General features: G+C 36.1%; 1 protein-coding gene across 2 annotated transcripts in view; it reads right to left on the bottom strand.

The window, feature by feature from the left end:
- GPALPP1 (GPALPP motifs containing 1) overlaps positions 1 to 15,085 on the bottom strand; it is a 75,718-nt gene that overhangs the window by 44,896 nt on the left and 15,737 nt on the right. Inside the window, exons 5-9 of one of the 2 annotated variants that reach the window (XM_022574879.2) lie at positions 13,147 to 13,281; positions 12,540 to 12,704; positions 9,543 to 9,641; positions 4,381 to 4,599; positions 2,537 to 3,732 (exon numbers count right to left, since the gene is read on the bottom strand). In XM_022574879.2, the coding sequence (XP_022430587.1) occupies positions 4,381 to 4,599; positions 9,543 to 9,641; positions 12,540 to 12,704; positions 13,147 to 13,281 (618 nt within the window). In that variant the 3' untranslated portion in view covers positions 2,537 to 3,732. Of the gene's footprint in view, positions 1 to 2,536; positions 3,733 to 4,380; positions 4,600 to 9,542; positions 9,642 to 12,539; positions 12,705 to 13,146; positions 13,282 to 15,085 lie in introns of those variants that run through there. The other variant, XM_022574880.2, reaches the window with a different exon arrangement.

Genomic DNA, 15,085 nt, shown 5'->3' with positions numbered 1-15,085 from the left:
AACGGAAAAAAAACAAACAAACCCAAAACAAAAAAACGTAAAATCTCACAATCAACCAATCCAGAAAAAACCCACCAACTGTCAAATAAAAATGGAATATTGGTTACAAATCCAGTGCCAGCCCCTCTTGTGCCACGGTGCTCTTAAGAGCATTTCCAATTTGTCTGTCTTGTGTTTCTAAATAGTTTATATTTGTAGTTATACTGGGGTAATGAAAATCTGGCAAGTGAGTTGGAGTGAAAGGCTTTTTTTTAACCCACAACAGCCCACAATGATCTGGTTGGTTAGAATAAATCTTTACAGGATATTCTCTTTATGCACATTGCCTGCTTCAGATAAGCTAATAATATTAAAAGAAACAAAACAAAAATAAAAGACGACAACTTCTCAGATACAGATGCAACTTTATTCATACATAAAAAAAAATCACACCTCAGGAATTCTTTTCTAAAAACAGTCTTTTAATTATAAAGTTCAAAATGAAAAGATTGAAAGGGGCAGTGTATAACTTTTAAATTTTGTACATACTCTAGTCACGGTTAAATATTTAAGCTGCAAAAAAATATACCTCTCCTATAATAGGAAATGCACGACCTTTTGTAACTGCAGACTAAAATGACATGATGGTGTCAAAAGCCAAAGTAAAAAAATTTAACAGTCTGAAGTAGAAGACTTGGTACTGATGTTACACGGGTACTATCCTAGCTACTTCCCCCATGTTGGCTATTCCTCTTAGGTACACAACTCAACAGAGACTTTTTTGTGAACAATACTTGTCATTGCCATGGAAAAAGTGAAGAGAAGTGATAAGGGCTCCTGTAAATAGTCTAAAAACTATCTCCCACGATCATACGTTTCTAAGTAATATATAATGTTAACATTATCCACCCTATATAAGAAACAAAAAGTGCCAAGATGTTTCAGGATCAAATAATTTATATGATAACTGTTAATCTATTCTGGAGCATGTAGGCCTCAGTACCATCTAAAGCCCAACCTTACTTCTAAAAAAAATCATTAATTCAAAGAACCATAAAATGTTCAAGTGATAAATGTCAAGTAGCTGCTACATCTGAACAAGATAAAAAATTCTTAGAAAACTGTAGCTTTTCTTTTCTTTCTCTTTTTTGGCATAGGGCTTAATTTATGATATTTTTCCCAATACAAAAAAATTTATTGGATGAGACAAGCCTTATTATGGGGGTAGCTACCACCTCTCACCTTTTGTCTCCCCTCCCAATTCCCCCACTCGCTAAAGCCATTTATTTACCAGTAATGATGTTATTGTTTGAAGCATCAAAATCTACCTGAGATGACAATTTAGACAGCTGAACACAATCATATAATTTCAGGGACAATGAACTTAAATGTCACCTTCACCAAACAGTAAAGAATGTTAAAATGTCTGCTCCCTTCTTTGAACTTAGTGTTGTTCTTTTTTCTTCTTCATTTTTAAGTTTCAAAAGAGGTCACAGCTCTACAAAATTTGGCCAAGAAGTACAGAAAATTAAAAAGTTCTTAGCAGAAAATGTCAACAATCCCAATTTTCTGCCAAATGGAGAGGAGAATTGATTTACCAGGCCTTTTGCGGCTTTGGAAGAGGGAAGGGAATAAAATGAAGACCACCTGTCCATCCTGTTCAGATAGCTGCTTTCTGCTTTTATTGTCAATGTTGTTATATTGGGTTTGGTCTCTCCATGGGGCAAAAACCTCTGGCTTGGCCTCACATTTCGTTAAAACTGTCCTCAGGGTGGCATGAGAGAGCATTAGACCTGAGGTACCATGTGAGGTGGCCACTCATGGAAAGTATTAATATTTTCTCCCTTTTGTTAAGGTCACAGACATTCCAAGGGTGATGGAAGAAATAGTAAATACATACTAGAGAAATATCCCTATCTACCTTCAGGTAAGGAAAGCAAAGCAAAAGTAAGTATCCAAATATGATACTTTTACATTAAAGATACCAAAACTTCTCAAAAATATATATTAGGAATTTACATAAGGATGAGGAATTAGAAAACATTTATTCCTTTCGTCAGGGAAAAAAATCATAACAAAATTAATGAAAGTAATAGATGCTCCTGTACAAAGTTTTGTGTTCAGAAAATACCATCCACTAAAAATGACATCTTTGATCAAAAGGTAGCTCTGTTCAATCTGCTTAGACTAGACTTTTCCAATTTGCTGAGGAGAAAAATTCATCTTACAAATAGTAACACTCTGAGTAGGTTACGGTTATGGAAGATCGTTGTACTTCTATGATCAGGAGAAAAATCTGTCACATAATTTGATTGAACAGTTTATTCAGTTTTCATGGAGCCTAGATGAGCTAGGACTCAGAATCTTTTTTCATTAAAACCGTGTGCTTCATCAAAACTAGAGCACAGAACTAGCAGAACGATTGGGACTAATCTGTAAGAAAATATAACTTCCAGAATTTGAATTTAAGCTTTAACTATTAAGAGTTTTGTTTAATATCTTAAGAGGCAGTGCTTAAAGCATCACAAACTTACAATACTACAATACTCCATCGGTGTTTTTTTTTTTTTAACATCTTTATTGGAGTATAATTGCTTTACAATGGTGTGTCAGTTTCTGCTGTATAACAAAGTGAATCAGCTATACATATACATATATCCCCATATCTCCTCCCTCTTGCGTCTCCCTCCCACCCTCCCTATCCCACCCCTCTGGGTGGTCACAGAGCACCGAGCTGATCTCCCTGTGCTATGCAGCTGCTTCCCACTAGCTATCTATTTTACATTTGGTAGTGTATATATGTCAATGCTACTCTCTCACTTCGTCCCAGCTTACATCAGGGTGGTTTTGATTAGTTTCCATTTCCATTTTTGTATTCAGGGATTATGAGTTTGATTTTTTTTTAAAGTTACTTATGAGTGATATAAAAGATCTGTCCCCAGTAAATTAGCTAAAGCATGTTAAATATAAATGAATCAAGTCAGATCATCCCAAAGCAGGTTAAAGACTTAGAAAGCTTTGGTGGAGATCACAGAGACCAGGTCTCAGACTTCACACTGGGAACGGTTAATGGTGTTCTCTTGTCCCTCAGATTGCCTTCCCTAGAAATACTTACTGAAGTTGGAAAAATCAAAATAGTTTTTCCTTAGCACATGAAATAATGCAGACGTCCCTCTTTCTGACTTAGAAACAAACAAACCAAAAAATCCAAACCACAAATAAAAAGCCCTGATTGCCGCAACAAGCAAACTGATAACAAAATGGACAAAACCTCCATACCCTCTATTTTCAAGTAAGTGTTTTGTATTCACTGGCTGCAGTTTAGAGGGAAACCCAAACAATTTCAAATTCATGGATTCACCGTGAGGACCTGACACACTCACTCAGGGCAAGTTCATAATATCTGATGAGGGGGTCTTGAGCTGTGGGAGAGACTCAGTGGATGGTCCTAACCAGATCTTAACTGGGCACTTGTGAGACAGCACAAAAATTAGGGAGTGGCGGGGAGGGGGGGAATCCTCAAAAAAGTTATTTGAAGAAAAGCCCACATTTCCTCAGAAGCCAAAGACACATAAAATTCTACTCTACGTAAGACACACTGATTTCATGTTTCCACGTGACTTTAAAGGACGTGTGGTTTGTAAGACTAAAGCAATCCTCTAATCTTAAGAAACTCAAAATAAAGGAAGAAAGATGGACAGACAGAAAAAAAGAGTATTCTTCAACTCTTCTTCATTGCACAGGGAAATCCCCCTGAAGTAAGAATAAGAAAATTCAGTAAGTTGGAAAATATTTCTCACTTTAACCGTATCTTCCCTGAAAGTCACATTTTAATATTGATGTAGGTTTCATACAATTAAAAATCACAAAGATTTTAAGAAGCAACCTTAGCTTTTATGTAATCACCATTACGAACCCTTGTCAGTTCGGGCTATGTATGAGTGATGTAACGGTTTTGAACCTTAACTTACAGAGAACATTTCAAAAGCAATGAACATCTTTTGTGATCTTGTTTAACATAAAAAGACTGCTAGCAAAACTCATTCTTTTTTTTTTTTTTTTTAAACTCATTCTTTAATAAAGCATGCATATTTACCCAAGCGTCACACCACACTTTCCTTTGCCATGTCTCACAAATGAAAAGCTTTTATTTTAGCATTTTGAATAGTAATGCCCTGTTAGGTTATTATGAGGACAAGTCTACTTTCCCAGTATACAACATTTTTTATTCCACAAGGCTGAATTTTCAAACCTCACAGTTTACTTAGAAAATAAAGATCTGCAGGTTTATAATCTACTTTATTATAAAAGGAAATACATTTTTACACAGTTATATATAACAGTATTTAGAAAAGTTCAAATTTATCAGTATGAAAATATACCTCACTGAAATATACTTACTTATAAAAACATATTGCCTTTGCCATGTGAAAACCTGGTGTTTAGTTCCCTAGATTTCTTTATCAGGGCTTTTTTCTGAGCTTCATCAAACCGATGAACTTTGAGATCCGTATCACGGTTAAATGGTATTCTTTCTTGGGGCTTATTTTTATCTTCAGCAGCCTTATTCTTTAGTTTTTTCTGATGAATGTCCATAAGAGATTCTGGCCTTTTTGATTCCTGGGGAGAGCAAGAGAGTAGAAAGAAAAATCTTATATAGATCATTGACAGAATATAATCATGAAACAAAAGAATGAAGTAGTAATGGTAAACATGAAGGAGGGCTATTTACAAACCCAATAGGTTTTTCCAAATCTAAGACAGCATCTCTGAAGAAAATGTGTTATCAGAGGCAAATTCAATTAGACCAAAATGACGGTATCTACCAACTATATGCCACACGATAAAAAAAGAGCAAGACGGAGAGTAAACTAATGTTTAAATAACCATCATGAAAATCATTGTGTGATTAGTCAACATGAGTCTGAACCAAGAACACAGGTGAGAAAGAAGAGCAATTACTTTCTCATGTGGGAGCCCGGTTAAAGCTTCATGGATGGGCTGGTCCGTGAACCCTGAACGGGTGGAACTGAAGAGACGGGCACTGCCAGGCTGAAGCTAAAGCAAGTGCAAAGCAGAACAACCACGGCGCAGAGATGACAAGATCCAAGGCCGGTGCAGGAAAAGCTGGCATAGTCTGTGTGCCAAGAGAATTTTTGTCCTTTCAGCTTTATCTCCTTCATTTTCTTTCTTTTCAGCTGGGGTATGTGCTCACATTTTCTTTTTCTTTTCCTTTTTCTTAAATTGAAGTATAGCTGATTTACAACATATTAGTTTCACATTTTCAAATATATCTAGTAGGATGAGGTCTGAACAAAGTCAGCTGGTTTCGTAAATTGGAGATTCTTTACAGACCTTTCGGTTTTGGTTAAACTAAAAGACAGAACAGCCCTGGATTGAAGAAGCAGGGAGTGGGATGCAGGAGTAGATGCAGGTAGTACAGACCAGCAGCCATCAAACTGTGATATATGTATCCCTGGGGGCCACACGGAGTGGATTCCATGGGGTATGAAGGCATAGAGAATTTCAACGTTACCTACTCATGATTCTCAACTTCTTAGCCTCACTTAAAGCTGACTTGCCTGGTAATGCATCTCGTGAGGATGTCTCCCCTTTCATTATAGCCCTTTCCCATTTAACAAAGGAGAGGCCTTTCAGAATCTTATTACGGAATGTTGTCTTGGACAGCAAGTCTCCAGAGCAACAAATAAAAAACCTGAAATACTGTATGAATGATCTTCTAATCAAGGAACTGTAAACCCAGGAGGCTTTGTGTCCTTTTGTGTCTCAAACATATTTCTCTTAAGAGCGTAATGTCCTTTCGGAATGGGTAGTTTGGCTCTTGTTGGAATGTTCTGAATTCAGATATACTGCAGAATGGGGCAATGAAAGAAAAGACAACTTTTGCTTAACAACCACATCTCTTCCAGGCCCTGCCTCCTGTCAGAGAATATATTTGAGAGCAAAGACATGAGGAGAGCTCAGTAAAAGCAAAATAACTGGTAAGAAACGATGAAGGTGGCAGCTTCTTATTTTATCAGAAGACAAACTCATGGCACCTACCCACCTACGTTACAATTCAGAAGTGTCATAGGAATGATCATAATCACATCTATTTGAACAGAGAAATGGAGTCAGACTTTCTCACAGAAAGTCAGTCTCAATCACCTGTCTGATTTGACAATGAGATCTGACTTTATCAGTTAAGTTATGTGGTTGCTATTTCCTATACGTTGAGCTCTATCTGGATGCTGAATTAGTAAATATTTATTTGAATTAGCACTATTTCCATGTTCTCAATCCCTCTCATTTCATAAATTGGTCATTTCATAAATCTTGGTGAAGTCTTTAGGAAACAAATTGATTTGCAAGTTAAGTGCTTTCGAATTCTTTATTTTTAATGAAAACTGGAGGTGAAAAAAAATCAAATGTTGCTAAGAAAAAATAACCTATCAATACACATAGCAGGGAGAAACAGTTTAGAACTAAATTTCTGCATTTGGAAGAATCTGGTTAGCAATGATGGTGCTGACATTTTCAACACTGGTGACCTTAGGCAAGTTATTTAAGCCTCAATTTCTCAGCTGTAAGATAATAAATCATAATAGTAATAATGTCTAAATAGTTGGATGAGGTAGGAGTTAAGTAATCTAATGAATACAAAGGATTTAGTAGTGTGGTGGGGTTCATAAGAATCAGTCAAGGGACTTCCCTGGTGGAGCAGTGGTTAAGAATCCGCCTGCCAATGCAGGGGACATGGGTTTGAGCCCTGGTCCGGGAAGATCCCACATGCCGTGGAGCAACTAAACACGTGAGCCACAACTATTGAGCCTGCGCTCCAGAGCCCGCAAGCTACAACTACTAAGCCTGTGCACCTAAAGCCCGTGCTCCGCAACAAGAGAAGCCACCTCAATGAGGAGCCTGCGCACTGCTTTGAAGAGTAGCCCCCACTCACTGCAACTAGAGAAAGCCTGCGCGCAGCAACAAAGACCCAACGCAGCCAAAAAAAAAAAAGAATCAGTCAAGACATGTTAAGTATTCAATTTACTTAGCACATACTATATTGTAATCTTCACAGTATCTCTATAAATTAAATGTTATTATTCCCATTATACAGATTTGGAAAGTGAGAATGAGAAAATAAGCCCTGTTCAGGAGGGCTGGAGAGTCAGGGCACTATAGCCCTTCCTCACTCTCTTTACTCTGTCCCTCAGTATCCAGTAGGGTGGCAATGCTGCCAGCTTGTGACCTTTGGAGAAAAGATGGAAAACGGTCCTCAGCTGAGGAGTTATTAAATGTCTAGCCGTTCTGAATGCAAAAAAAAAAAAGACCAATGTGAAAAAAAATCAAAGTTGAGAGAGAGTTGACAGTTGAGAGATCATTAATAATAATTTTTTGTTAATAGATCATTATAAGGTTTAAGTAAGTAACAAAAATCACACCAAAAGCCAATTCATGTAGAGATCAATTTGCTAAATGACTGGTTTGCTGATTCACCAAATTTAATCATTTAACAAAAATGTGTAGGTTTTATATTAATTTGCAAAAAGCCAGGGCAATTTATTTTGAATGGGCGAGTTTTTCAGCAGTTTTTGAAAATTCATGCTAAGATTCTAGTTGTTTGGTTTTTATTTTGCCTTCATGGTAATATTTTAAAGAGTGTTCAATTTATCAATACTAAGAGTTATAAGGTGGTTTAGTCTTAAGACTATATTAATATTTTGAAAACTATATCTCATAAGTAACCAAAATTTCAGCATAAGATTAGAACGCTAATTTTTTGGATGTGTTTTAAAATAAATTGCAGACACTGTTACATGTATCCCTAGTATTTCAGCATGATTTCACTAACCAGAGTTCAATATTTGTTTACAATTTTTTCTTTTAAAGTAAACTTACGTACAATGAAATGCACAAATCTTAATACTACATTCACTGAGTTTTACAATTCAAACTCCTAGCAATTTCTGGAACATATTTCTATCACCTCAGAAAGCTCTGTATGCCCCTCCCTAGTCCGTCTCCACAACCCCACTCCAACAACAAGTATTCTGGTTTTTTTCCAACCATAGATTCATTTTGCTTATTGTAGAGCTTCATATAAATGGAATCATACAGTAGTACTTGGGTAGGAAGTCTTGTGTAAGACTCCCTTCGCTCAGCATAATGTCTTTGAGATTAATCCACGTTGTTGCATTTATTTGTAATTTGTTCCTTTTTACTGCCGAGTAGTATTTTACTATGAACACAGTTTGGCTTTTTCTTTCTCTTACTGATGGACAGCTGGGTTGCTTGAAGTATTTAGCTATTATGAATAAAGCTTCTGTGAACATTCCTGTATAAGTCTTTTTGAACTATTATGAGTGAAGCACGCTCGAGTCTGCGAAAACATGTTTTCATCTGTCTTACATAAACACCCAGGGGTGGAGTTGCAGGGTCATAGGGTAGGTGTTCGTTTAGTTTTATAAGAAATGCCTGTTTGGAAAAAGGCCCAGCTTGTTAATTTTCAGCTATTCTTCCTTTCTAACATAACTCATTACAGCTATAAATTTTGCCTCTAAGTGCCACTTTATATTACATCTCACACATTTTGATATGTTGTACTGAATATTTTTTTATCATTCAGGTTTAGGTATTCCATCATCATGTCTTCTTTGATGTAAAGTTTAAATTTTGAATTTTCTAATTTCCAGTTGTGTAGGGCTTTTAAGTTATTCTGAAGTTTAATTTAAATTCTTTGTGGTGCCTGAATGATGGTGATTCTTTCAATTTTGTTGAGACTTGACTTTGGGCTGGTCAGTTTTCAAAGATGTTCCATTTGGGTTGGGTTTCTGGTCAGTTTCCAACTATGCTTCATGTATGCTTCACTGTTTGTGGTACTGGTCTATATATGCCCAATGAATCATGCTAACTATATTTTTAATGCTCATGGAAATTTTCATGAACTAATACACTAGGAACAGAAGGTAATTTTCCTGAATACCTTTCAGGGACCAAAGGGTTCAATGGTTTACATTTATTCTTTGAGCTGGAACACTAGTGGTTTTTTTGTTTTTGTTTTTTTTATGAGTAAGAGACTATTACAAAATAATAATATGCCCAATGAATACTGACTGTTTAGTTTACAAATTTAAATTGAACCATATTTAAATTTTTATATTTATATAGATTTATATTTTTCTCCCATATTTAAATCATTACATCAAACATTCCAAATCAGCTTACAATTTAAAATGTATGAATTGGGCTCTCTAGGAGTTAGTAGGGCTCTTACTTTATAATCATGTGCTACCCATCTTTAGGAATTGAATTTCTGACATATGACTTAAGTAAAAAGTGAACTGAAAATGTTATGAGATGCATTAAAAAAGCCTATACTAAAGGACTACACACACACACACATATACACATACACACAAGAGTATTTTTCAGAACAGATGTATAGAAAAAGACTGAGATGAAAAGGAAGACTAAGAAAGAGAAACAAGAAAAAGAGAAAAAATGAGAAGAGCATTAAAAGATGGGAAAAAATGAAAGGCCATATATTTTATCCCCTAACTTACATTGTATGCGGATACCTGCTCGGCCAATCTCTTTTCCATTCCTGTCAATATATGTTCTTCATCCTTCTTATTGAATGACTTTCTTGCTTCTGGTGTCTCCTGAGGAACGAACACAGAAAACACATTACTAAACCATATAATTAAGAGAAAATAAAAAAGAAATACTATTATTTTAACTCAGATTGAATAATAGGAGACTAAACGAAGCCAGGCCCATTGAATCCCTTCCCACTAGAAATGTCAATATACTTGATAAGGGATCTGTTAGTGTCCTACTCTAACATTTACCTGAAAACAAGAAAAAACCCCCAAAAACCTCTAACCAATCAACTAAATGGATTTTATCAAACTCAGAGATGAGAATGACAAACAATAATGAAATGTAGAAGAGAAAATAAGGCTTAAAAAGAAATCTTATATTATCTGTTTTCAAAGCTAGGAAAAGCACTCTTGAGGGAAAAAAAATAAAAAGAAATAAATGGGGTACAGAAAAAATAAAAATAAAACTATCTTTATTCACAGAGGACATGACTGGCAATGTAGAAAATGCCAAAGAATCTATTAAAAAACTCTTGGCATTAGTAAGCATAAGTGTAGCAAAGCTGCAGGATGCTAGGTCAACATACAAAATATACCAGCAATGAACAATTGCAATTTGAAATTTAAAAAGAAATACCATTTACCATAGCACACACACACACAAGTGAAATACTTAGGTAAATTTCTAATAAATTTTAGTTAGGAAAAAAAAAGTATTCTGGAGAATATAGTCCCAGCCAGGAAAGAAGAAGGCCCATATAAAATCAACTGAAAACCACTTTCCACAAAGCATGTTTTTATACTGTTGCTGTTTGCTTAAGAAAGCCAAGGAGGTCCCCACACCATTTTTACCTTAATGATGGACTAAAACAACATTGTACTTAATAAATAAAGTATGTTAAAAAACATACGAGTAGCTCATTTCTTCTTTTTTCATAAAAATTTCCCCAGAAAGATTCTTTTACTTGTAAATATTAGGAGAAAAAAATGATGTTCTGGTAAGACGGAGGTGAAAACCTGACCAGTTAAGAGTTAGTAAATCTAGTCAAGACTGGGAAAAGAGAACATAACAGATCTTATTCAATTAATTTATGCATAACACTGCCATTTCTTTCTAAAAAGCAATCTTACTTCATTTGGGCATGTTGGTTAAGTGAATGTGCAAACATTAGTGGTATGAGAGATGAATGCTGGGGAATCAAATATAAAAAAGTAAGATGAAGTGGTGGAGAAAATCTACAGAAAGGTAATTTGGAGAGAGATAAAAAAGGAAGCTTGACTAAGATCTGTTACAGAAATCAAAAATTAGTCATGACCTGTATATAGGACAGCTCTGTGACACTATATAATTTGTGCCACAAATATAAGTCTGTGGTATTATATGCTGTAATACAGTGTCACATAAAATTTAAGGGGTATTAGTCATCCCTTTGGGAGCCTGTTGTAAACACAGAACAAAACACTTTCAGCCCTGAAAAGAATGACTAGATCTAAAGAACTCAGTCATAGGGCCTAAAATCACCTGAGTTCAAACTGGCTAGTTTCTGTTTGTTCCGTTTTTCTGTGGTATTTTTCTTTGAGGAAGACTCCCTGCATATCTGGCTGTAGGCTAGACATCTACTCACATACAATGAGGAACACAAGGACTGAAAAAAGCACAAATAAAAAGTCCACGTAAGCAAGGGGATTAAATGTCTTTTTGGAGACAATCTTAAAGGCTAAATTATAAAAAACGTCAGTATGTTATTTTTATAGAAGACCAGTTAAGAAAGAGCAGACAGGCGTTCCAACACTAGTCATTCACGGTGTGTGGCTCGCTTCTATACCGTATCTTCTGTTGTCTCTTCTGCCCTCAGGTGTGTTGGTTCACCTCACCTTTCTGTTACAACTCTCAGATTTCCTTGAATCCTCCGGGCAAAGGAGAACTTATGATTTTGCCGCATATTCTGCTAAAATGTGGAGATTGCCACATATCATCCACATGTTAAGAATGACACTATTTCACAACCAATTCTCCACTAAAATGAAAGCGCCATAAGGAGCTTTTTCTATTACCTGTGACCAAACAGAATACCTGGCAGAGGAGATATTCAATTTACAGTTATAGAATGAAGATGGAAATCCTCATAATTCTAGGTACTGATGAACAAGATAAACAGAGTTAGGGGCGTGAATTTAAGTCAGAACTGATAAAGCTGTAATCATAAGGTGCCAATTAGTCAAGCATTTAAGATTGGAATGGGACATCTCAAGGAAACTGAAACTTTGGGATGGAGTGAATTTAAGGAGTTAGTGCTGAGGACACTGGTTGGACCCCTAACTTACAATGGAATATTTCATAATAAATGGAGAGGTCCAAGAAAAGAAAATCCGACAATAATATTTTATGCATACTTTTGCGGGTATTTTTAAATTAAATTATTCAATATATTAATGAAAGGGCTCTTTGCCTATCTTTACAGTAATATGAAGTTTACTGCACTTGAGCTACTGTTATTTTCAGAGGTAGTCCCTGTGTATCACTTAACTTGCTAGGTTAATCTGTGCCTTGGCTTGTTCAAGACATTTTAAAAGAAATTTTCATGGATAGTATGATGTATAAAGACCAGGGGATCTGGAGTCAGAAAGGTCTAGAAGGGAATTACTGTTCATGACTTACCAGCATTTAATTCCAGAAAAGGTGACCTCATAGAGGATAGTGTCTCCCTTCATAGAATGAGGTCAGTAAACCTATGTCTCCAGGTTCTCTTGAGATTTAGATGAGACAATTTATTGGGAAATAGTAAGTAAATACACAGGAAGCAACTGGCCTCACTTTCTTTTAACTTTCCTTCAGGGGAAATCTTTTCCCTTTGGAATCATAATTTTAAAAACAGTACTCTTAAATAATTCTGCCTCCTATTTTTTCAAAATAGAGTCAACAAGGACAAAAATACAGGAACAAACAAACCCTCTTACCTTAGCTTTCCTTTCCCTGTCAGCTGGCATATCTGTCCAGACTGATCGATCTCCAGATTTGTCATCAGCTCTTCTCTTGAAAGTTCTAGGCCCAAGACCAAAGTTTTTCAGCTCCGGAGGAAGCTCAGTCATCCAAGAGTCTCTTATAACTGTTTTAGATGAATCCTTTAAGAGAAATAAAAAGTAAAATAAAAAAAAGTAGCCTTGGAAAATGTGTATATGTGTGCGTGTGTGCACACGTATGTGTGTATATGTGTAGAATACTGTATAAGTGACTATGTGTCTCAACTGAGGCTTGAAAGTTATTTAACAGACTTTAAGAGAAAGGATTTAATAGACTATTTTTTTTGGTCATATATGTTATGAATACTTTTATCTAATTTATTGTTCCTTTGACTTAATGTTATCTTTTGTCATACAGAAATTTTTAAGTAGGCAAAATTTCTACTCTTTTCCTTTTATAGCTTCTGAATTACCTAGAGCCTAAATTTTTATACACTTACATATGTACATATACATTTTTTTAATGTTCATTTTTAAAATTGAGATTTTTTAATATATTTGGTCAATTTCTCAGAGAAAAGTGTACTATGTATTTAAAACTTACATCGTCTCCTTTAGTCAGTTTTTCTTTCATTCTCTGGGCCCTTTTTTCAAACTCTGTCGTAACACTAGAGTTAACTGGTCCTTTGGCAGGCATTGGCCCAATAATGTCCTCCTCTTCACTGCTACCTGTCTTCTTCTGAAATAAGAAAATGATCCTAAATTACTTAAAATTTAACTGTGACTGATAACCTAGAAACAGAACAAAAAGCAAACACTGTGTTGCTGGCTAATCACTGAGCACCTTTCCTGTGCCTTCCTCAAGTGCACCATACAAAAATGACAAATCCAGGGGCTGTGGACTGTCTCACCTCTTCCCTATGTCCACGGCAGAGCTCATTAACTCATCTCAGTCCTCTTCCTGATGGACATAGATGTGGCCTCACAATTTCTCTGTAATATTCCAGAGAATTATTAATGATTCATCAGAGATGACACAAGTTGAAACCATTTTCTTTCCTGGTACAGAAAGAGCTCTTTGGAATAAGATGCACACAAATAAGACATTCTTGGAAGCTGTATCAGCCTTCATGATTTAGTACAGTCCACTGAAACAGAAATGCTGTGCAAAGCCTTACAAAATACTGGCCCGAACGAGTTAATTTGGTTCCCAAAGTATTTCTCTCATTACCCCAAAGACACAATAGTAATCCAATAATTGAATTCAAGTAGTTCTTAGTAAATCATTTTTTTAAGTTAACTTTCTTAAAGAACAGTGATTTTAATTTTTTTTTTTGGCTGTGTTGGGTCTTCAATGCTGTGTGTGGGCTTTCTCTAGTTGTAGCTAGTGGGGGCTACTCCTCGTTGCGGTGTGTGGGCTTCTCATGGAGGTGGATTCTCCTGTTGCGAAACACGGGCTCTAGGCGTGTGGGCTTCAGTAGTTGCAGCACATGGGCTCAGTAGTTGCGGTGCACACGGGTTCTAGAATGCAGGCGCAGTAGTTGTGGCATATGGGCTTAGCTGCTCTGTGGCATGTGGGATCTTCCTGGACCAGGGCTCGAACCCACGTCCCCTGCATTGGCAGGCGGATTCTTAACCACTGAGCCACCAGGGAAGTCCCATTAGTAAATCATTTTATTAAAGGGTTTTCATGTAAGACTGTGTTAGATGCTATATGCACTTGGGTTTAAAACAGTCCTTGTCAGACACAAAAGGCCCCTAATAGCCAAAGCAGTCTTGAGGGAAAAAAACGGAGCTGGAGGAATCAGACTCCCTGACTTCAGACTATACAAAAAAGCTACAGTAATCAAGACAATATGGTACTGGCACAGAAACAGAAACATAGAACAAGATAGAAAGCCCAGAGATAAACCCACACACCTATGGTCAACTAATCTATGACAAAGGAGGCAAGGATATACAATGGAGAAAAGACAGCCTCTTCAATAAGTGGTGCTGGGAAAACTGGACAGCTACATGTAAAAGAATGAAATTAGAACACTCTCTAACACCATACACAAAAATAAACTCAAAATGGATTAGAGACCTAAATGAAAGACTGGACACTATAAAACTCATAGAGGAAAACACAGGAAGAACACTCTTTGATACAAATCACAGCAAGATCTTTTTTGAGCCACCTCCTAGAGTCATGGAAATAAAAACAAAAATAAACAAATGGGACCTAATGAAACTTCAAAGCTTTTGCGCAGCAAAGGAAACCATAAACAAGACGAAAAGACAACCCTCAGAATGGGGGAAAATATTTGCAAATGAATCAACGGACAAAGGATTAATCTCCAAAATATATAAACAGCTCATGCAGCTCATATTTAAAAAACAAACGACCCAATCCAAAAATGGGGAGAAGACCTAAATAGAAGAAGACCTAAATAGCCCCTTCTTTCTCCAAAGAAGACATACAGATGGCCAAGAAGCACACGAAAAGCTGCTCAGCATCACTAATTATTAGAGAAATGCAAATCAAAACTACAATGAGGGAT

This window comes from Delphinapterus leucas, chromosome 18 (assembly GCF_059928025.1).
Source record: "Delphinapterus leucas isolate spDelLeu-1000000601 "Yukka" chromosome 18, BTC_Dleu_Yukka2, whole genome shotgun sequence".
Classification (NCBI taxonomy): Eukaryota; Metazoa; Chordata; class Mammalia; order Artiodactyla; family Monodontidae; genus Delphinapterus; species Delphinapterus leucas.
Note: the sequence above shows the minus strand (reverse complement) of the source record. Positions and strands in the feature narration are given on the sequence as shown.